This window comes from Poecilia mexicana, unplaced genomic scaffold (assembly GCF_051168715.1).
Source record: "Poecilia mexicana isolate PSO_F unplaced genomic scaffold, ASM5116871v1 scaffold_23, whole genome shotgun sequence".
Taxonomy (NCBI): domain Eukaryota; kingdom Metazoa; phylum Chordata; class Actinopteri; order Cyprinodontiformes; family Poeciliidae; genus Poecilia; species Poecilia mexicana.
The window spans coordinates 4,337,454-4,361,870 of NW_028263392.1; the positions used below are offsets into that span (position 1 = coordinate 4,337,454).

A 24,417-nucleotide genomic window follows, 5' to 3' on the forward strand; every position below is an offset into this window, starting at 1 on the left:
CTCATTTAGAAAGTTGAGTCCCCACGCGTAACCACCTAGTCACTCGCTAAAAATGGTCCTCACGTTTCACCTAATACAAGTATGTGTGTGTGTGTGTGTGTGTGGGTGTGTGTGTGTGTGTGTGTGTGTGTGTGTGTGTGGATTGCATTGGCCTGAGCCCCTGCTCGTATTAAAAGGGCCCTGGCAGCAAGAGATAGCGGCTCTATCTTAATGGTTTCCACTGCCTGCCACTCAGCCTTCAGACGGACTCTTCTCCCTGCACACTTCTTCCCACGATAAAACCACTTCACAGGGGCTTGTGCCTCTCCACGCTGGCCTCTCCTCTTCTCCTTGGAGAGACGAGAGAGAAAAAGAGAGAAGAAAAGCTTCCCGAGGTATTGATACGTGCGCACGGCCTCAGACTGAGGCAGAGACAAGGTAGACGGGGACAGTTCATAGCTTGTGTTACGGAAAACTGTTATATGATGTTGCCAAAAGTATAAAATGAGACATAGCAACAGTAACGGGAAAAATCTTAGGAAGAGAGGCCGGTTTATGCTTTCCCTTAATCTAAATTTGGTTCCTTATCCATTGGTTTATCCACACACATCAGGTGGCAGGATGAAAAAATAAATCATAGTGCCTTGCAAAATATTGATACCTGTTGAACTTTTTCACATTTTTCCATATTACAAACCTGAATTTTATCGGATTTTGTTTGCAATTTATGTAAAAGATTGACACAAAGTCCCATAGAATCATGAAGTGAGATAAAAAAAACATTTTACAGTTTTCAGCCTCTACACTTCGGAGGTTTGCTGGAGAATATCAGTGGACACATGTCATTGTGAAGATTAGGAAATACAGCAGACAGGTCAGGGAGGAAGTTGCGAACAGAACTATACCATCTGTCATTGAAGGACAGAAATGGTGTGATACAACTGAAAACTCAAGACAAAACCTTAAAAATTCTTCTTGTACAGGGTTTTTGAGCTCTGTTATTACCTGTAAACTGAAATACAAACCTTCATGAAGGTTTGTAGTTTTTCATCCACCACTAGAATGAAAAACTTTTCTGTTTTGAAATAAATTAGGAAAGAAAAAACATCTGGATTTTGAGAGCTTTGCTCCTCAGCTTGCCTGGAAAGCAATATTTGACAAATGGTAGCATGCTCATTCCTCACCTATTTAAATGCAAACTATGCCGTTTTTTGCAAAGTAATCTCGAGCTTGCACTGCAAACCGCCACCGTCCCTAAACGCTGATTTGCCGCATTGTGTCCGACGTCTTTATCTCAGAATTTGCATGATGCGGAACAAGAATGTTTGAGGAAATGTCAGGGAGATGTGTGTTGGTAAACGCTTGTCTTCCAACACTGCGACTATTTACTGCTGATCTCTGCTTGTTCTTGCTCGTGGTCAACTCCTAATACAATACAACTGTCGGGGTCCTAAGATGGAATCAATCGTTCCTATTGTTTCTTTTCTGTTCTCATCCATTTTTTCACATTTTACCTGTACTTTGCTTTATAAGTTTCTGTTTGTGAACAGCTTTTACAAGGGATCTTTGCTAAACCCTTTGTATTTAGTTAGGTAGCTTTTTGTCAACATTTATTGTTTATATAAAAACATGTAGCTTGTTATGCTGCCTGACCTGTGTTCAGCTTTTTGGATAAAAAAAAAAGAAAGAAAAGGAAAACAGTAGGTTTTTGTGCAGCCCACCAAACTACATCGATTTTTATGAATTTGCATTCTAGTTTACATCGTCCTTTGTCCGCTTCGCCATCCATTATTAAGTCAAAATTAATCTTCGCCAAGTTCATGGCAAGTAAAATCTTTGAGACGCTATTAGCCTTTACCATTGTGTGAATGGTAATTTCATAAAGAGCTATTCAAAATATGAACACGAGCCTCATGCCCATTCTTCCAGCTGTCGTTAGACGGGGGAAGCAGCAGCGGCAGGGGTTGGGGGGAGCGGGACGAGGGGTGTGCCCAGGTCAGCCCTGCTCCGTTATGTTGACCGATCGCGGCCGTCTCAGCCGCATAATGGAGAAATTAAGTTTCTGTAATGCACAAATGAGGTTATCATTGGTTTTGCAGCTGTTTACAGGGTCAAGGAGAGATGCTGTGTTCAATCGGGGCTCAATTTAGTCAGGAATGCGATTAGATTTAGCCCTTCCAGTGTATTCTCTCCATCTGGCCATGAATTAGATTAGGTAAATAGAAAACTAATGCCACTGATTGTGGTTGACGCTGTAATGTTCGTATTATAGAAAGCAAAAGAGTTGGTATGGATTTGTGACTCCCATGGGAATGTAAAAGTTACAGAGAGTCTCGGTTTGGTTGTTGTATAAACTAAGTTGTACTTTCTAATCTGTTGTTGGCGCGACAATAGAGTGGATACAGACCAAAATATGTTTTTCAATCATTATTATTAAATAGTTTCCATGAAACTTGAAATTGCTTGGTGCTTCCATCTCCAGCAATTCTTCATTTTCCAAATTCAAGCAACTATCCAAATTAGTTGTACTGTAACACTGTTTGTTCAACAGTTAGACAGGTCATCTGAGACGTTATTGATTAAATGTACAATAATTTCATTAAATCGCCATAAAATGTTTTGATTCAGGAAGAACTGGCTCTGGAAGCAGCTGGAATAGGTATTTCCTTTTTTCTTGTTTTTCTTTTTGCTCTTTGGCTATTTCTGTCTTCTGAACAAAGAATGACTTGATTGGATTTCATTGAATCTGGCACAAACATTGACTTGGACCTCATGGTTGACATGATTAGATTTTGTTGATAAGATGTTATTGTGCCAATACATTTTTGACCACAACTCAAGAACTTGGGGCATTAATTGGAAAACAGTGATAGAGAAATTATTAAATTAAGAAATGATTTTATTGGCCTCATCTTCTTAACATATCCATACCTGAGGCATCTCTGCTCCCAGAAGGAAAGCTTTGTTTTAAGAGGACATCACCAAACATAACTGCCTTTCATGTCAATAGCATGTTTTTTGAATCAAGTGTATTAGTTAATTATTCGGTAGACCACAGAACTCATGGTTTCATCAGTTACATCCAGGTCCTCAAGCAGCAGAGCAACCTCAGAACATCACAAACTGTGTTAGTTTTTGTCCAAATGTAATCGATTTGTTTCTGTCACATCAGGACACAGAATATTTTCCAAAAAGTCTTGGGAGTCACGAAGACGTTTGAGGTAAATAGGTGACTCTGATGTAAATTGGTGCTATCGTCCTCCAAGCACCGTTTTTCCTAATTTTATCTTTTTATTATTGAGTTATGAATGCTGACAATTGTGTAAGATAAAGAAAGAAAGGCTTGCAGTGCTTTAAGTGTTAGGTTGTCCACTCAAAGGGTGTTTTCATTTCTGCGAAGTGGCTCTCAATGAGGTTTGACAGAAAATCCTTCTACTTTAGTAATCCTTCCCATATTGATAGTCATCATGACTTTACTTCACATCTGTTGCATTTCTTTTGATGTGGACATGAGGTGTTGTTTTTTGAGGTCTTTTCTCCTACTTCATGTTGTGAGACGGGTTCTATGGTTCCATGTTGGAGGCCTACAACTTCAAAAGACTCAGAAGGTCTGATTTGACTGTAATTTGGTGAACATAAAGAGCTCAATAAACACCAGAGATAATTACATAAACGGCGCAAAGTGGGAGCAAGTCTGAGACGAATACAAAAAAAAACATAAATGGTGGTTCCCCATCATTGTTTACACTTTATATAAAACTGTATTCTGGATTGGAAAATCAGAACTATGGAAGAGGTATATTTCATAATAGTTGCATTTTTGCATTTTTAATATTCAAAATGGTAAATCTTCAAAAATCCACCTTTCATCGTGGCAGCTTAAAAATCCTCCTGTTTCTGTAACAAAGTGGTGAAGATTTTTTTTTCTCACTTTTTCTTAAACTTTGTATTTATGGCTCTGATTAGCAATTAGTTACTCTGATCGTTATTCTCTGACTTAAAGTTATCAACCAACACCTTAATTACTTGAATGATATGTTCTGTTGTATTTGGTATTTTGAAGAGTAGTAGAAAAATGTACATGTTGCATCATATTTATATCCAGGGGAAACAGAAAGTAGTGATTTATTGATTAAACGTCCCTTTTGATTTTTTTTTAATCCCCACTAAATAAATGTACTGCAGTTAAAGATTTGATTTTTCTAAATTTTTCCACTTGACATTATACTGCAGTTGTTTTCAGGTGTTTTCATCTCCTTTATTTGCCACTGGTGTCGAGAAATGTGGCGGAACCAGTAAAGATATCACTGTAAATCTACCTTTTCACTCAGTTGAAGTATGAAAAAAGCAGCTAAAACATGATTGAGGCATCACCTGTGCATTTGAAGCGCACCTAGTTTCCACCTTAACAGATGACTGACTTTCTCTGCTCAATTTGTGTGTGTGTGTGTGTGTGTGTGTGTGCGTGTGCGTGCGTGTGTGTGCTTTAAAGTATGGCAGAAGTGGCAGCCCGTCAGCTCTGCTTTTCTCTGAGCTCCAGAACAATAGCTGGATTGGCCATATGTGTGACACCCAGACCACACACTCTTAATAATGACTGACAGCACTAAGAGCTGAAAGCAGCATGCACTGCTAGCACAGACACATGCATGTACCACACACACTCGCACACGCACAAACACACACACACACACACACACACACACACAAGCACACCTGAGGACATGCAGGGTGTGGTGGAGTGGTCAAGGTTTCAGTCAGGTTGCATATGTCTGCTGTCTGAGCGTGTTTGTATTTATCTTGAGCTGGAGCCCTGCTGAGCGAGTTCAGCTGTGTTCCTGAAAGATCAAATCTGCAGATCACTGCAAAGAGTGAAGAAATTATTCTCTATGTATATTTTTCAGTGAAAGAAAAAAAAAAAGCTGATAAAAAAAAAAAAAGCCATTTAAATGCCGCTTGAGCTAATGGTAACAAATCTTCCAGCCACGTTTAAGCGCAGCAGAGGGGGGAAAAAAAAGTGACTGCATAAATTGACAGAGATGGATTACTCAAACATGTTGACATTAATGCTCGCGCAGTAATAAAGTGACATTTATCTCAAGATTGCCTCAAGAGAGCATGAATTCAGGTTCATTACGTTTGATATTTGGCAAGTGGCCACGGTGCACGAGGGGCTTCTCCCCCTTCACGTTCATGTCAGTGTTAAATCATAATGACAGGAACGTAATAACATGCAGAGGTCCATTATTAATTCTGTTAAATGCATTAGAAATGCCATTTAGTTGATTTTAAGCGCCAAAGCGTGCGCGGAGCCATGTGGCTAAAACATATATGGTTGGACTCTGATCGGCATCTTTCACCCCCTCTTTCACCTCTATCACGTCCCCTTTCTGTTTCCAACAAGAATTCGACACCAAAACTGAAAGCAAATAATGTAAGAAATCATTTCAAAGGCAACATGGCTGACCTTTCTTAAGACAGCATTGTTAGGAATCCAAAGACTTTAACCTCAGGATACTTTATATTAATCTCGTTTCAAGGTTTGTTTCACATCCACTGTTCTGCCGCTTTATTCCGTCGGCATAGCCAATCATGTGAAAAGCATGATGTGTATCAAAGTTGAGCACAAAACGTCGCTAACGCGCTGGAACCAAAGGGACAGTGAAAGAGGAAGGAACAACACAAGTTAACCAATTAAGCACGGGTTAGTCCAAGACATTACTAGAGATATCATAAACCTTTCAATTCATGCATCCAGTAAATGTATTATAGTGTCCATAATGCTCTGTTAACCATTCCATTATGTTTATTTGCTATTTACGTTAAAATCGACATTAAACTGAAAGCAGCTAAATGTGTTTTCATCTATTTTTCAATGGGCAGCTAAAGAGTGTCAGATGGCAAAATAAAAGTAAAATAGACAACTCAATTTCTTTTTAACTCTCTCCATTTGTCTGAAGCGTTCAGCCTCGTTTGTTCTGCTCACTTCATCAACGGTCCGACCCCGAATTCCCGACGTCACACATCCTGTTGCTCTTTCATCTTTGTTTCGGGTGTGTCTGATTTAAGGCACGAGGAACCAAAATGTAAAAGAGCTTAGTGTCTGAAACAGAATGCTGTAGGTTTAATAGATCGGTCGGGCCAGATAGAAGGCTTTCAGAGAAAAGCCAATAGATAACATATATAAATTGTAGCGCAAGTCAGTGGTTAGATTTCAAGGGCATCAAATTTTCATCAAAATAAAAAGTGAAATTTGGAAAATTCTTTGAAATCACTGATATTTGTTGTTTTTGACTTTTTATTTTGTTATTTTTAACTACATGTTTCAAAAATTTCAGTTCCTCAGAGGAAATATTCAGATAAATATCCCGTTTCTGTATAAGTAGGGATGTAAAGCTGCACTAAAGTCCCAGTTCAGTATATCCACCTACAAAATGCAGCTTGGAAAGCTGAAATACCTGGGCACAAAGCTACTTACAAAGCTCAGCTCTGATTGGCTGTTCCCTTTAGAGCAGACATGTAGTGGATGTAGTGCCAAAACTGTTGTTTATTTTAAGGTATATTTGGTGTGTAAACAAATTATAATAAGTTATACATGTTTTTTAGAGGCTGGTTGAATGGCAATCAATGTAGCAGGATTTGGACATGAGCTAATTTTTCTCCAATACCAGTGGTGTTTACATTCGGCTTGAAGTTGCTTCAATTGTTTAAAAATACTGGCAAACCTTTAGTTCCGTCCTGCTTCATCACTGTAGCTGAATGTGGCTACTTTCAACCAACAGGCAAATGCCTCCCAAATCTGCTCTTTTTTTTTTTTTTTTTTTTTTTGCCCAAATGTGACCAATATTGGTTTTTTTACAGCAGTCTGATCAGCCCAATACTGATCTTTCAACGCCCCTCAAAAACCTGTGAAAGGGCACCGTCTGTGCCACTTCAATATACGGTGCTAAATCGGATAAGCATCCGATTGTTTTCAAAGCGTTTCCAGTCAGAATGACTGTTGCGCTTCATTCAACTTTTATGTCGCTCTTTTTGTTAGCTTCCTTCATGCTGCAGTCATTTGACAACTGTTTCTGTTCATCTTGGTGAATAACTTTAAGACGGATCCATATACGGCTCCATCTAGTCTTACTTCCGTAAGCAGCGTGATGCTGTGTGACATAATCGTCATTCTGCGCATGTGGGTTGCTTGGGGACGTAAACCGTTTATGTGAGTCTGATTGCAGTCGATCTGAGCTGAGCATCGAGACCTGCTGATTGAACGAGTCCACGCAGTTTTGTTTTTGCTTCACGTTTGCGTAAAGTTGCGCAACAGACCATAACTCCACGCATGCAGACATTCTGCATGTGTTCAGCTTTAGAACATTGTTGTATTTATTCAGTACATATGCCTACCAAACTAAAGGGACTGTACACCAAGTTTGCAGTACTATGTAGTAATGTAGTAATATGATTTTTTTAAAGCTTACTCGGACTTTTTGAAGCTTTCATAGGGGCTTTTCTATTTAACAAATAAAACTATCTTCCATTATAGCCACATTTACATTTTTCACTTTTTTTTAAGCTTTTCTCTCATCTGTCAGACACAGTTTGAGCCCCTGACTCAGTTTTAGAGAATAAACAGCTCTGTTTATGTGTACTTGAAAAGCAGGTGATTTGTGTCAGCTTTATGACGTATCTCACAACTGATGTGAAAGCAGCTTTATGTACCAACAGTCACAAAAAGCTACTGTCAGGATCACATTGTGGCCCAAACTTGTAAAACTAAAGCAGGAGGAATGTTTTTTTTTTTTTTTTCTGCCCCAGCTGTACCGCCTCTCAATCCTCGCTAGAATCTGCTTAATGTTGCTCGTTTGGCATCGTGTTACTAAAACCAACAAATCACCCTGAAACTTGGATCTTTGTGTCAGCTCTCCTTGTTCAGCATTATTCTAGCCATCAGCTTCCTAGCCTCATGACACTGGGTGAAGGTTGCTAGGCAGAGACGCTGTTTTTGTTTTGCAAAACTTAGTATGTTAGCTGATAGCCTGCATGGCAAATTTATCACTTTTTGGATCCTGGTGTTTTTATTAAAACTGTACAATGGTAGAAAGGAAAACACACCTCTGGCTATTTACTTTAAAGTTTCTGTAAACTGTGTTCAGTTGGGGGCGGGAAGGATGAAGGATGGACCTGAGGAAGGGGGCAGCACCGCTGTGCATTTGCGTTGATGGACTGACGAGCCCTCTGGTCAAGTAGACCCTCCCTTTTGCTTACTCGCACACACACACTCTCTCTCTCTCGTTTCGTCTCGTCTGAGCGAGGGAGACTCAGCTGCTGTCCCTTTAAGAGCTGAGCCCAGATCTCACAGCTTACAGCGAGGGAGGGAGAAGAGGAGGGACAGAGGCACAGAGAAAGACGGAGAGGGAGGGTGTGAGGCTGGAAGTGTGTGAGCAAAGAGAGAGAGAGAGAGTGAGCGAGAGCAAGAGAGAGGGAGAGAGAGAAACAGCACTGTGTGTGAGAGGTTGAAGGATCACTTCAATCCCGTCTTGTTTTTGGGGGAGACTAACCTTGTTCATCTGAAGCATTGTCGGACTGTTTTATGTTGTTGTTGTCGAGAGAGACGGACCCTTACTCCAGCATGCTCACTGAGCCTGAGCTACCTCAGGAGTGTAACAGGTACGTGACACGTTCTGCCGCTCACACACTTCCACACACACACACACACACACACGCACAGAGATATATAAATATAAACACACACATTCGCATGTAGATGACAGAAAGTAGAGAGCGGACGATTCAAAGACAAGCAGACGTAAATGTGTAAAGTGTGTGAAAACAAGACTGGTTCGGCGTGTGCGTGAAGTAACTGTCTGAGCGGAGTTTGACTCTGACTGTGGGATGAAATGTTAAGACAGAGTTGATGATTCACTCCCTATCCTTTTAGTTCAGATAACATATGCAAAGCTGGAGCAATATATGTCCGGGGATGTGTTTGTTTAAGCTTCGGTTGACAGATGACTCCCACTCCCCCCCGGTCCGCCTCCCCCGGCGTCCCCCCTCACTCTTTTTCTGTCCGTCCAGAGTAAAACTTGCGCTCATTCAAATCTTCCACGGACAAAACTGCAAAAAAAATCTAAAATAAATAAATAAATAACCCAGACGAGTACAAGTCAGAAAGACGAGGCGAAACGTGTCAGTCAGAATGTGCGATCATCTCCTCTCATCATCTCATCTTCGCTTCTCACCACAACTTTATTTACTTCTGCTTCCCTGTCAGCGCTCATGCGTCTCCTTCTGTAGCAGCCGGGTATATTTAGGCGCAATCAGACACAAGTGCATGGAAATGCTCAGCTGAATCATTTTTTTTTTATTTTATTTTATTTTTACGTTTTTGTTGTTTTTTTATTATTATTATTATTTTTCCAATCAGGATTTGCCTCATGTCATAAATGTATTTTTTGTGGGGGGCGGGATATTTTTTTGTTGTTTTAATCCAAACTCAACGCATGAAAACAAACCCCTCCGTTAATCCTGTTCTCAATCTGTACACTCTTCTCGTTGTTATGCCTTATGCTAATATTAATCTCACTGTGCTCCTCTGTTGTTTGTGCAGGCCTGCCTTCGTTTAGAGGTGTGAACCCTCTAACCTTGCACTGTCAACACAAGTGGCTTTCGCCTATGCAATAATGCTTGTTTGATCCTCATACCGCGAGAGGCAGATTATGCTCTAATACATTTTAATTCTAACTCACACATATCATAACATGGGTAACACCGCTCTTTCCTCTCTGCTTTCTCTCCCTCCCTCTCTCCGTCTCTCTCTCTTGACTTTTATTCCATTCAACTCTCTGTTTTTGCACTGATGAAACTAATCTTTTGTTCTGAGATAAACTAGGGTCGGCGGTGTGGATTTCAAGGGGGGGATTTCCGTGGAGGCGAAATATTTAGAAGTGGCAAAAATGTGTTTTTAATAAACCGTTCAAATCCTTGCAAAGTGGTTGAGGAGGAGGAGAGAAAGAGAGGGACAGATAACAACAGCTAGAAGGAATTAAACATTTAAAGGATTACACACAAAAAGCAGAATGTATGGAGATAAATGCAGGGATTACAATGACTTAGGAGGAGAGCGCTTAAAACTCTTGCTTTCCAGTAATGCACTCCATCACCGCGGCTCCGGCCGTGTTTCAGAGCGTCTGTATGTTCATATTTGGATGTGTGCACGCAAGACAGAAAGAGAGAGAGTGGGGGTATCTTCCACTGTGTACTTGTGTGTGTGTGTGTGTGTGTGTGTGTGTGTGTGCGTGTGCGTGTGTGTGATTCAGCCCCAAAGGTTTGCAATGATGCTCTCAGTCCATGTGCTACAGTAAGTGTTCGCTTGCTTTTCATCATGCTGCTTCTTCTTCTTTCTCTTCTGCTCATTTGTAAGTTATTGAAAATGTTGTTAAAGTGTAGTTTGACAGTGTTTAAGAAATATTATCTTAGTTTGAAGAGTAGGAAGTTAACATTTTAATTAATCAGATTAATTTTGTTCAATTTCCTGGCTTCACCTTTTAACTTTTACGAGCTAAAAATTTAACACTTCTTTTTTTCTCATCAGAAATATCAGAAATTATAGTTTTCTGAATGTTCTGCTGTGTTACAGAACTTTAACGCCCGGTTGAAATGAGTCAAATCTGCAGGCACGGCCTTGTCTTTGCACTGAAAACACATGAAGAGAAAGAAAAGGAGAATACCAAAGCAACAAAAACAGAGACACAGAGAGAAAATAATAATAATAATTAATAATAATAATAACGATAGAATAAAAATAAATAAATGAGATTTGAAATTGTAGCCGTAGGCAGAGGAGAGAGCGAAATGAAGGGGAAAAGGGATGATGTGGTCAAACTGACACATTCCTCACCAGCAGACATTTGAAGCAGGTTTTTACAGAAAAGTGAGAGTGCCAGAGATGAAGTGAATAGAGGGGCGGGTGTGTGTGTGTGTGTGTTTGTGTGTTTGTGGGGGGGTTATAAGGAGGAGAGGAAGAGGTCTCTGTCAGGGTGGTGTTAAGGCGGTGGTGGATTTTCACACCCCTCCATTTGTCCCCCCTCGGTTTATAGGTGTGTGTGTGTGTCAGCAGTGGACATGTCAACACTTTGAACGGTTTAAGCGGGACGACACTGGTATCCAATCTGACATCAGAGCGCCGCTAAGAGCCCAGAGGAATTGTCTGGATTTCAGTGACACAAAAAGTCTCATTATTAGTAATTAAAATGTAGCCTCGGAGATGGAAGTTCATTTCATCGCCTCGCGTAAAGTGCTGTGACAGCTGCAGCTTTATTTGCCTTTCAGATTTGGATCCTAACCCAAATGGACAATTAGCAATTCATAAAGTAAGACGCATTGTTATATACGATTAAACGACATTAGCACGATTAGCAGTAAAATGCTGTAAAAATCAAATAAAAAACAAGGTGACATTCTCTCAATTAGTGCTTTATAATTTGTACTACGGATGTATTTGTGTAAAACTTCTGACTCTTCAAATTTTGTGTTTGCAAGTTGTGAGACACGTTTGTTTTCGAAGACGTTTCCGCAGCTGTTGATCGCTCATTTCTAATTTTGAGTGAGCAGTTCTGCTTCCAGCTTAAGTGTCGCCGTACTTCATGTAAAAGTGTGTGTGGGGAGGGAGGGAGGTGCGGGTGAGATTAAGGCAGTTTGAGTTGGGGCTTGGGGTGGGGGTGGGGGGTGGAGAGAAGAAGAAGAAGACAGAGAATTTGTGAGAGTGGAGTAATTGAGCAGAATGTCCGTGCTCTGCAAACTAATTCACCGTTCTCTTCTCTCCCCCTGTGGCCCTGTCTCGGCCTCCCTCGCCTTCCCTTTCTCCCTCTCCCACCCACCCACCACATCGGATTGGAGTCCATTGTCTAGGCCATATTGTCTGTCCCCAGAGAGCCTTGATAACCGTGTCTCCATCCGCGAAGCAATGAGCGGGGGGGGAAGAGAAAAAAAGAAGGGAAAGACAGAAAAATACCAAAGGAGAATGCTAAAGTGCCCCGGCCCGGGTTGATCAGCTGACCCTCAGGGGGTTTCTGCACAGGCTGCGTTTGTTCTTCCCGTTGTGGTGGTTCTGGCTCAGAGAGGACGGGATAAAAGAAAGCGAGAGTGATGAGAAGAGCTTCAGTGTCAGAAGTGACCGGGAAGGAGAAGGAAAGTGCGCGTGTGTGTGTGTGTGTGTGAGTGCGGACAAAGGTGTCCCCCCTGCAACCTCTTACCCTCCAGGCTAACTAGAGTCGGGTCATATGACATGTGGGTCATCGGGTGGAGGTCAAATGTCAGCAGGGTGCATTCCAGTGTCAGCAGAGCAGAGAAACACCAACAGAGCCCGCTCGATACGAGCCGGTCATCGGCGTCAGGATAGACTGAGACCCAAACGTGAAAATCATTTTTTACCTTTTTAAAGTCCCGTTTATTGGACTAAGTTGCCGAAGGATCTCTAGCTGTGTGTTCATTGCTGCCTCTCCCCCACCTGTTGCTGTGAGAAGGCTGTCTTTATAGCAGTGCTTCAGGTCACCAAAAACACAACCAGTCGTGGTGCGTAAACTACAAAAAGTGCCACCCCTAAATTCCCATCACTGTAACGCTGCTTTGCAGAAATGTGATGCATCAGAATCATCTTAACAATCAAATGTTTAAAACATTATTTAACAGTAATCAATTGTACTAAAATGCTAGCAGCAGTTGGAATAATTTCTACTTTTCTACTTTAAAAGTGATTAGATCGTTCAAATTTTTTTGAAGTTGTGCGAAAGACCGTGAAAAGTAGGGTGGTGTTCTTAAAGGCCGCCATGCGTGGATGTTGCTTACACTTTCATTTCCATCCTATTTGTTCATCCACCCTGCCTGTAGTACACGCAGTCACAGAAAAAAAAAATCGTCCATCTTTCCACAGTCCACAATAGGAGACGGTGTCAGGATCTACAACAAAACCTCTGTCTCTCCAGGTAGCGAGGGGGAAAAAGGCCGGGACAGTTTGGGGGCGAAGTGGGAGACTTTCAAAGCCAGATGGGAGTCTGTGGATGTGTGTGTGTGTGTGTGTGTGTGTGTGTGTGGGTCTGCTTTGCAAGGGCAGGCCAAGTCGCTGACAGTGAGACAAATGCCGCGACTCCTTTATGGATTGCTTAAAAAATGCGGCACAAACAGAGGCCCAGCTCAACAATGGTAAAAAACACTGTCCCCTCGCTCAATAAACATTATCCCTCTCGCGAAGCACCGGGGGATCCGACTCACCATCCGCCGGATGCACTTCTCCTCTCTCTTTCTCTCTCTCTGCTCCCCCATCGTTGTCTTTCTTCCCTCTTTTTTTTTTTTTTTCTCTAAAGCAATACTCGAGTTTTTCCCACGAGCTGTTTAGGCTTCGAGAGCCAGACAGCAGCAGACTTTCTTCCCTTTCCCCTCGCATTGAAGCGAGGGGAAAGGGCACAACAGTGCTTACCGACTGTTGTGATGTCCACTGACTCAGTGTTAAGGCATAAATATAACATCGAAAATATGAGGAAAGTATGAGGAGTGATGACTAAAGCTTTGGGTGGATGAGCAAAGAAGAGAAAAGAGAGAGGATGGTTCTCCCAGAGGCCGCATGAGTTGGCCTCCGTCTTCTGCTTTGCAAAACGCAGGACTTTTTTTTTCTTTTTTTTTTCCCCCTGCATGCATGCATTCATGTGTGTGTGATTAACAGCGGTGACATTAGGGTTGTGTGTTATTGCCTTTTGTGGTTAAGCTGGACAGGAAACACGGTTTGGGCTGCCGGCCGGCGATTTAGGGCACCACACAGAGGCCGCTTTGTGTTTGTGAGGCTGAGTGTGTGTCTGCGCCTCTGTGGGTGTGTCTGTGTGTGACCATGAGTGTTCTGCAGTACATTTTGGAGCTTTGACTTGCATCTCTAGCTGCGTTTCCATTGACCATGTAATTGTGCAAATTGGAATTACGAAAATAAATTTGCTTAATGGAAAGGCGCCAATTAAAAGAACAACATATTTTTTTCATAAAAAGTTAGTGTGCGAGGATGAGGTGGTTTCTCGACTGTACTGAAATTAGCTTATTCCATAAAATTGCAATGGAAATACATTTTTCCCATCAAACGAAACATGTGATCACTACTGTTGGACAACAGGATGATGGTGGACCATGTTTTTTATTGACTTACTGCGTGAACAATCACATGTAATTTTAATTGTTTCTTGTTTAACCCTGCCACAGTCTTAGTGCAATTCTCAGGAAGAGCGCAGCATATGTCACAGTCAGACAACGAGGAAGCGGCGGGCTGTCCTGTCAGACCGTCAGATCCCGAAACTGAATAACAAAAAATAAATAAATAAATAAATAAATAATTAAAAGCGCACGCATTTTCAGTGCAATCCGCCGGGACTGTGCGCAGGGTTCAAAGCTTGCTGGGTCCAATGAACCTCGTCTCTTATGACACCGCATTTGCAAAAATTGTGTTTTTTCAACATTAGCAAAATATCAAAATACCTTATTTAAAAGTTTGAAGTCACAGACAGAAAGAGGTTTTCACCTAATTTGAAGCTGTATGAGCTTTTCCTTTCCGCTACTCTTCCCACTATTTAAATGGACAATCTATAAATAGCTATTAGGGAATATCCTTAAGAGTCTGCCTAGAGAGGGGGAAAAGTGAGACAGGAAAACAAGGGATGGAAAGAAGTTCTTACAAACAGCTGATTGTGTGAAGAGAGACCAGAGAGGAAGACGACGCCACAGAAGATGTGAGCGCAGTAAAGGAAACGTTAGGATAAGTTCAGCAGTGTGTAACAGAGAGAAGCAGGATGGAAAGGGGATAGAGATTTGTTTCCACTTTAAAGCTAAAAGAGGAAAAGGGAAGCGGAGGGAAGGAGAGGGGTGGGGGTGAAAATGACAGCAATAAAGCAAGTGATAGCTCGACACGCGGGGGGAAACATTTGTTTAAATTCCTGCCTGAGGTGTCATATGGATGTAAATGCTGCGGTTGGCTCCTAGAAGGCAAAAGGCACCCTGGTCGCCTTATCTAAAAAGGCACATTCCGCTCAACTATTTTTGATATCCACTTCCAATTTCCCTCAGAGAGCAATTTCAAAAGATGGCTCACATTTCCACAGATAGACCCACACCTGAGTGACAGTTCTTGGTACACAATAGATGTCTTCTTAAAAAAAAAAAAAAAAAAATACTCCCTCTTTTTTTTAAGCGCAGATCATAGATGGTATTGACATTTTTTGCAGGCTAAAACAATGGGAGTTAATTTAAAAAGAAGCTGCTCACACACACACACACACACACACACACACACACACACGAATGCAACACACACACATGGAATTCTCCAGAGGAGGCTCCCACGCTCCCTGAAAGCTTGTTCTGAGTAGAGGAGTTAACAAGAGCAGTTAGCACTATGATTATGTTAGCAGCCAGACACACTGAGCGAAACACAATGTGTGTGTGTTTGTGAGAGAGAGAGGGAGAGACATTTCTGCAATGATTGCGTTGTCTTTTCCTTCCCCCTCATTGACGCTTAAACAAATCTTTGTCCCCGTTCTGCTTAATTCATTTAAAAAGTGTGTTTTTCTAGACATCTTTGCCTGTTCTCAGTCACGCTTATGTCTGTATGTGTTGTGCGTGTGTGTGTGTGTGTGTGTGTGTGTGCGCACGTTGATTACAGGGAGCAGCGGCCAGGAGACGGTTAACCACCGCTGATGGCGATTACTCGGGCCGTTAATGGACGTCCGTCGCTGTCCGATTAGTGACTTAGCGGCGGACGACATATGTGATATGAGAGGGACTTAGATGAGGAGCCACTAATCATCAAAAAGCCAAGGGGAAGTGGCGCTCTAATCTCAGCTTAGCGCTCTCACTGTGTGCACCGCTTCATGTGTGCGTGTGTGTATGCTGGAAGAGTTTTTTTTATTTATTTTGGGAGCATTTTTTTTGCTGGAAAAAAAAAAAAAAAACTATGCAAATATTCAGCAATTATAACCTGACCGACTATGCCGATTTATCAGCTTAATAAAGCAGCATCTTTTTTTTTTTTTTTTATCTCAATAAATCCTCCCATCATGCTTTCTCTACAGGCCTCCATCAGTGTGACAGGCCTGCCAAACTTTAAATGAAGTAGCCGGCGTAACCTGCACACCCGCTGTGCCCAATTGTGTAGTAATTCCACTTCAAAGGCAAATGAGGAGAGAGAGAGAAAGAGAGGTTGGGGGGAGGGTGTGGGGGGTTACAGCCAGAGAGGAGCTGTGAAAAACCTCAGCGTTTGTAGTCATCCACCTCTGAGGAAGTTGTGGTGGGCCTGGTGGGGGGGCAAATGGGAAAAGAAGGGGAAGAAGAGGAGGAGAAAGAAAATCTTATGGCGTGAAACGTTGACCACATGAGAGGGCGAAGTCACCCCCCCCCGGTCCCGCTGCGGTCGTTCTGGTCCGGCGTGTTGTATTAAAATACGTAACATAAGACAACTGTTTCTATTTGAAGCAAAAGAGAAATATTCTTTCTGCTACTCAATTGTTATGACATATTGATTTGCAGTTCTAACAATGTTGTCTATTTTGACTTTACAACAGAAGCTAAGCAGAAACATTGAACATATAAACACCCAATGAAATTTGTTGAAGGTTTTAGTCTTTGTGACAGACGTGCAGAACATTATTCCTTAATGCTATTCAGCTCTTACTATAGTAACACTGAGACAAATCAAAGGAAAGGTCTGAGTTTCCTGTCATATTAGCCATTTTGTGCCATTCAGCACTACAATCATGAGTACAGCCTTATGTTAGCAACTTTCCCAATATAGTTTCACACAGCGATGATCAAACAATAAGATTTTTCAAACACCAAGACAAGAAGCGTCTCCAATAAGCCAAATTTATCTTGATTTTAAGCTAGCCAAATGTGAAGTAGCCTTTCTTTAGCTAGCTAACCAGAAATCTCTGGCATTTTCTTGGACGATTTCGCAGTTTTGAAACACCAACTTTTCAAACCTTGGTATACTTTGGTAATAATAATCGACCAAATCCTAATTTTCATATTTTGAATCTCTGCATATTTCCTAATAGCTGAATGTATCTGTCTTTTGAGGGAAGGCTAAGTGTCATAACGTTTCTTTTATGGAAGCTATCCAGAAAACTGAAGTAACTTCTGTATTTTCTCTGGCTTCCTATGAAAAGGACAGGAACTGTTTGCTATTTTGAAACTGTAACTTTTTAATCTTATGGCTGGGAGCCGGTTCTTTCCTGGTTTTGTATGTATGCTTGTGTGTTTATTTTTTTGGGTTAATATTTAACTCTGGATTCCCAGTCCCATTTGGATAAGCCTGAGGAGCTACTGTGGTTAAATGATGGATAGTAAAATTATAAAATCCAAATTAAAAGCCTCCCACGTTTGCGGGGAACCTTCTGTAGCAGAAGGTGCATAACTCAAGGGAGAGGTCTGAGGATTCAGAGCTGACCTCAGGTCTGTGTGTCAGCTCCTGGCCAGACAGAGGTGTATACAGGGGTACAAGGGGCCGTGTGTTTGTGTCCCGTACAAAAGGCCTTAGTGTGAGAGAGTGAAAGGAGGTAAAGTAAACAGGTAGTGATGAAGACAGACCAGCAGTGTTAAGGCCTCTGTTCTGTGTGAGCTCACACGTGTGTGTGTGTGTGTGTGTGTGTGCGCGCGTGTGTGTGTGTGTGTGTGTGTGTGTGTGTGTGTGTGTGTGTGCGCGCGCGCCTTGGTTCGTGTGTGCGCGAGTGCTGCGTGGCTCAAAAGGCAGTTTGTACAGCTGGGTCTGCCGCTTGCATTGGACGGTGTGTGAAGCGCCACATAACACAGGCGCCAGCACAGGCGCTCTTTACAACCCAGGGATCATAACTGTTTTTGCAAGTCAGTTTCAGTTTTCGTGTCAATCAGATTTAGAGATAACGCCTTGATTGTCATGATCAAGACGAAACAAAACCTCCAGCGGCCATTTATAGCCACGCTTTTTTTTTTTTTTTTTTTTATTCGCTGAGTTAGGTGGAACGTCAAGCAGAGATAAAGAAATCTGCTGTTCCTGTTGATGTGTTTTCATGCTGTTCTTGTGCTTTTTTTTTCTGGACATACTGTCCTTTTTATGAGACCAATCACTTCAAGTTCAGTGTTGTTTTTTGTGGAAGGATGTGGAGTCCGGTGAATTATGTTACTATAAGCAATAAAACAGCAGTTATTGAAAGAAACATTTTGATTTTGGCATGAAAGTTTCTACCTGGTATTTTTGGTTTAGTTTCTAGGTCAAACACTTAAAATAAGATAAAACTGACTTACATGTAACTTTTCAGCAAGATATAGGTACTTGTTTTAAGTCAATAATTCATTAATATTGATTTATCCACTGGCAGATTATTTCACTTGTAACAAAAAATGTTTTCCAATATGTAAGTGGAATAATCTGTCAGGGGAACTGGTATTTTTAATCATTATTAAGGAATTATTCACTTAGAACAAGTTTCTATATTTTGCTGAAAAGTTACATGTAAGTTAGTTTTGTCTTATTTCAAGTTTACTAAGATATTTGGACTAGAAACTAGACCAAAAATAGATTCTGTCTTTTTGCTGTGCATCGTCGCACGACTGATTAAAGCTGCTATCCAGACTTTTTCTGTAAAATCAACAAAGTCACTTCTGAAGTAGTTTATCACTTATAGGGCCAACATGTCACAGTGGTTCTACGTGTTGTAAAAGTTACATAATCATCAGAAGTACCAATAAAGACCAAACTCACACAAATGCATGGCTCAGGTGACATCACATCAGGCCACTTTGGGAGAAACATGGTGATGGAAGCATCACGCTGTGGGGATTCTTCTCTCAAGTCGGGATAGAGAAGTTTATTAGAGTTAATTGGGAGGTTGATGGAGGAGCGGGAGGTTTGCCTTCCAGCAGCACAACCCTAAACATACAGCCAGAGGGAATGGCCTAGTCAAAGCCCACAATGTACCATATATATATATATATATATATATATATATATATATATATATATATATATATATATATATTTAAAACTTATTGCAATATCCAAGACAAAGAAATAATAATAAAAAAAACCCTAGGTGTTCTTTTTCCATCTATAAATTTTGCAGTTAAAATCTCCCAGAATCACCTGCAAGTCATTAAATCACAACTTTTTTTTGCTATTTTACTTCAACCCCAGCCTTACCGAGGTGCGATAAAGTTCTGCGTCCGGCGAGCGGCACTCAATGCCGTTTGCTTTTCCACCATCATGAGGTAAATAAGCGACGAATTAGGAGCAGGGCTGCTCCGAGGAAGAATGCCAGATGTACAGTCCAGAGGAAATCCAATAGAGTCAAGAGTGTAATCAGTTTACTGGAGACAAGCGGGGAGCATGGGGGGAAGAATTTGAGAGAGAAAGGCCGAGGAGGATGACAGAGCCAATTAGAGCGCGGCGCGGTATGAATGCAGGACAGAGACGTGTGCAGATGAGTGAGGAAAACAGCTTGTTATTTCAAAGGGAAATAAAGAATTAGAGGAGTTTGAGGGGTGAGCGCCTGTTGCTTATTGCTTGTTTTTTCTTTTCTTTTCTTTTTTTTTACCGCTTCGCAACACAATCAGTTTCCCAGAGTCCCTCCGTCCCCTGTCATGTGTTGGCTCTGCACCCCTGAGCGTTAGCAGCCTATTACCCAGGGTCATAGTCGCAGTGGCTTCAAGGCTGACAAGTGCATCTGAAAGCACTCAGGCGACGCTGAGAACCACATTAAATTCTATTATTGCCGCATAGTCACTTCATCCCTATTCAGCTGAAGTACAGGGAGGCAAATTTACCTTGCGAGAGACAGAGTTCATCTAATAGATGTGGCTTTATATCCTTTTCCCTCTTTTCAAGGGAACAAAGCCACGGTAACAAATGCAAACAGCAGGGCTGTCATGTTGCCAGCTATTTTTTCCTCCGGTTCCTCTATTGTCCACAGGTTTTTCATAAATACATATTACTGTCACTGTACATTCTGCCCTCGCTCCATTTTTCTCTTTTCTTTTTTTTTCGCCCCTCTTTCCCCCCCTCTCCCTCTCCTCCAACAACCTGTGTTTCTGCGTGAAAAGACCTATTGTCAAGACGTGGTCATTTCCTTCACAATGCCCCATGCAACATGGCTCCATTTTAGCAGTAATGGCCTTGTCCTTTTGGGGGAAGTGAATGCTGAATGGCCCCCGTGGTAAACACAGTGTAAGACCTCGGAGCAGGTTTGAAGGTCTGCCAGGCGGCTGGGGCGATCACAAGCCGGCTGGAGGGGATTTATTGAAGAGGTTCGCTCAAAGAAACGCAGAAGAGCCAAACTTGGAGCATGTCGGAGCTGCGGAGACGAAAAAGGGCTTAAAAATTAACCTTTTACGACACCATTTGGGAGTTTATGAAAAGTACTTTTTTTTTTTTTTTTAAATCGACAGGAACTTCCTCCATCTTACAAGCCGTATCCCCTTTTGAATATTGCTCACTCTTCCTCTCGTCTCTCCCTCCTCTCCCTCGTCTTTCTATCTCCTACTCTTTTCCAGGATGTCTTCCAAGCGACCAGCCTCTCCATATGGGGGGACAGATGGAGAGGTAACCATGGCAACCAGCAGACAGCGAGTGGAGGACGAGGAGAGCGAGGGACCGGGCGGTGTCATCCACCTCCCCCTGGCCTCCTACTGCGGAAAGGTGTCCCCTCACTCGCCCCCCAGCCGCCACTTGGATAGCCCCCCCAGCACGGTAAGGACACCTTTATGGGGAGTTTTGGGGGGGTTGGGTCCCGACCCGTTTGCTGTCTCTTTGGGGAGGTAAAGCACACACCCATGGGAAGATGGAGGGCTTGAAAGGTGACATAGGTGAGCCACCAAAGTCCTTCTAATCAACTCAACTCAGCCTCTATTGGTGCTTGAGAGACGTTGGTGGAACCTAAACCTGAGAACACACACATAGACACACACAGACGTGGTGCTGGGGGAAAATGTTGCCTTCTGTATTTAATGAGTGCTTCCTCAGTGAGCTGGAAGGAGGACAAAAAAAAAAAACTGCAAATAAATTTTGCTGGAAAAATGTTTTCATTTGTGGATCCATTCAGCTAGAAATTAACTTCCCTGACCTTGCATGTTTGTCATCTCTTAAAATGACTCTTGAAAAGAAATTAATTCTTTGAGGGGGAAATTTTCTATTTATTTATTTGCATATAATGGTCAGAGGTTTATGGATTTCAGAAACCTTTTTGGGATTTTGCTTACGATGACCCCTACACATTTATTGCACAGCACCAACACCGGTATTAGAGAAAAAAATAAAATAAACAGCACATGCCCCTTTGATGATTCACATGGAGATGTAAAAATGGAAGAATTGGACTTACTCTGCTGGTAAACAGCAGCTTGTAGCTGGGAGCTGATTTGAATCAGAGCAGAAAGTGTCAGGCTACCGTATTTTGATGGACCATTAATGTTTGTGCTGCTTTGAGGTAATTAGACATAAAGGTGTGTAGCTGAACCCTGCACTAGCTTCGTTTCCATTGGCCATATTTTTTCACATTACACAAGTCACATGATCAGAAACTCTCCACTGGCACAAACAAGAAGACAACAGGAAGTAGTTGGAGGATGACGGTGAAGCATGTTTTTTAATGACTTATTGCGTGAACAAACTTATTCACATGCGATTTTAATTGCGTTTCTTATTTAATGGAAGAACAGCAATTACAAAATTGTGTGTTTTTTTTTTTTTGTTTTTTTTTACATATATTAAAGTTTTGCGCACATTTCTAATGGAAAAGCTCCACCGCTCCATCCTTTTTCTGCTTCCAGTTTTACACCATAAAGAGTAAACACCAAAAAGAAAAGCATTCTGTACACTATTTGAACTCTCTATTTTCCTTAAGTGCATGATTCAAAATAAGAATAGCTCCAACTAAAATGTTAGATAACATTATCACAACTACTGTAATAAAATTCTCATTGTGAGCGGTATGAAAATTATTATTATTGGATCGTGTTATTGATTTACTTTTATGCTACAAGTTGTAAAGTCGTTATTAATTAGTAAGGCTCTCTGCTGGGGGAGCCAGCCTGTATTCATGTAGCTCATAACTTCATATCTGCAGTTTTAAAGCAGATTTACTCTAATAGGAGTCGTTCTCATTTAGACTGCTTGACTTTCCGTGTTTGTCATAAACAAAGCTCTCCGGGAATATTTGCATATCTTGGAAGTAAAGATGTCGCCTTAGTGGTTTTGAGGGAGCAGTTTCTCAGAAAGTTTTGGTGTACATTGATTCAAGAAACCAGAACTTTCCTCGTTGTGTAAAAGCAAAACAGGAACCGTGGCAGGTCGTTTTTCCAGGGCATTGGATGGCATATGTATGATGATGATGATGATGCGTTCTACATCCATTTTTAGTTGTGATTCATGACATGTTTTGGTATCTGCTGCTGATATTACCTGATGTATTCCTGAGTAAGCAAACCACACTGTACATGAACTTTCATATGATTCACTTTCCTGTTAGGTCAATTGTGATATTTTTTTTTTTCTGTCTGAATTTTGAGTTACTTAGAGTTCCTGTTTCAAAAAAGCGATGACGTGCTCTTTAAGCCGATTTAGAATACCGTACATGCTGAAAACTGTACACGTACCTTCGTGTGATTCACTGCGCACCAACTTTTCCTCCGTTTGCCAAATGCACGCCTTGTCACACGCATTCAGATAACGACTGTCGACCTTTCCCCCCCATCCTGACAATAAACACTTGCACGCTATAAAACAATAAACAGTGTTTAGGAGTTGTAATGGAAAGCTAATTCTGTAATTAGCCCTGTGATTAGGCTCTCGGGCCCCTCCCAGGCTCCATGGACTCTGCATGTGTGACAGGTGCTGACTGTAAACCAAAGTCCTGGCCTGGGGAGGAACACCGCACACACACACACACACACACACACACACACACACACACACACACACACACACACACACACTCATGCTGTTTCACAAAAACTGATCGGTGTTGGATAATGCTGTTTAAAAGATTTTTTTCCTGGACTTGATGGGAAATTGTGCTGCCCAGTGTGGTTTGCAACAGAATAAATGAGAAATTAGTTTCTATATTAAGCTAATATCTGCTGTTATCTGTTGCTGTTGAGGACAGTGATTAGATTAATCCAGGTTCATTTAGATTGAGTGTATACAAAGTTGGTCTTATCGTTGTTATCTTCAGCTGATTGGAGAAGAAAATTCCTGAATATTCACATTCAGAGGGACACACAGCGGCTTCATTACTGGATGGCAGAGAGGAGGCGCTTGATGTGGAGCATTGGGAATGGAGGGGTGTCTGAGGGGGAGGCTTATCCGATTGCCTGCTTATGTGTGTTAGGAATTTTTTTGAGCGGGAAAAGGAGGTTAACAGTGCCAATCCCTTCTCCGCTGACTGTCAGTCGATGGGAGTGAGGAGGAACTGAAAGCGAGAGGAGATTTACTAACCGGTGGAGGGGAGGGGGTGTCGACGGCACTCTTAAGAGATCGGGATGGGGGTCTCTTCCTCTCCAAAGCAGTTGTCGTAAGTGATAGGGGGGGGGGAAGTAAATGGCTCATCCGCCGCTGGTTGACTTGGAAGTGAGGCAGCAGTGGGACAGTGGGGAGGGGGGTCGGTGGGGGTGAGATTACAGCTTTATCTTGTCATAGTGAATTAGCACGGTGCTGGAGATGCGCTCAGCTACACACTGACCTCTTCATTCCGCCTGCCTCTTCGCCTTTGGCTCCGACCGCTACACCTACACACACACACACACACACACACTCATGCTGTTTCACAAAAACTGATCGGTGTTGGATAATGCTGTTTAAAAGATTTTTTTCCTGGACTTGATGGGAAATTGTGCTGCCCAGTGTGGTTTGCAACAGAATAAATGAGAAATTAGTTTCTATATTAAGCTAATACAAGTAGGAACTTTGCTTTTTTTAGGACTATTAAAACCTTTTAATTTGGGTTCACTTCTGTAAACAAGATGCCAGAGAAAGTGGAAGCATGAATGGAGTTTTCTCTGGTTTGAAGAACGGAGTAACCCAGGACTGCCCCTTCCCCACCTGTTGCTTTGTGCTGCTGTTTAGCCGACTTAGCAAAAGCCGCTACACTTTCTATCCTGTTGCTCACATGGTCAGTCTGATGCAGTGACTTTGTCTGGTGTCATGGAGCATAGCTTAGCATGTTAGCCCCTCCCCCTCATGTTATTGCATACTGCTGGTGAGCTTGCTAACAGGCTAATAGGTTTTCTTTTTTTTCCTCTTCTACAAGAAAGACAAATACAGTCAGAAGTTGCAAACCAAAGCAGCGCCACCTATCCTTTAAATTGAAGCATTGCTGTTTTAAAACAAACAGTTTAGGAAGTCAGGACCCATCTGTTAAAATCACTCGGTTCTGCTCACTTGGTTACACTTTCGTC

At 41.9% G+C, this 24,417-nt stretch overlaps 1 protein-coding gene across 3 annotated transcripts in view; it reads left to right on the forward strand.

Moving 5' to 3' along the window:
• Positions 1–24,417, forward strand: part of sox5 (SRY-box transcription factor 5) — a 250,688-nt gene that overhangs the window by 142,588 nt on the left and 83,683 nt on the right. For 2 of the 3 annotated variants that reach the window (XM_088003581.1, XM_088003582.1), the window contains exon 3: positions 20,518–20,713. In XM_088003581.1, coding sequence (XP_087859707.1) covers positions 20,519–20,713 — 195 coding nt within the window. In that variant the 5' untranslated portion in view covers position 20,518. Of the gene's footprint in view, positions 1–7,766; positions 8,638–20,517; positions 20,714–24,417 lie in introns of those variants that run through there. The other variant, XM_015006532.2, reaches the window with a different exon arrangement.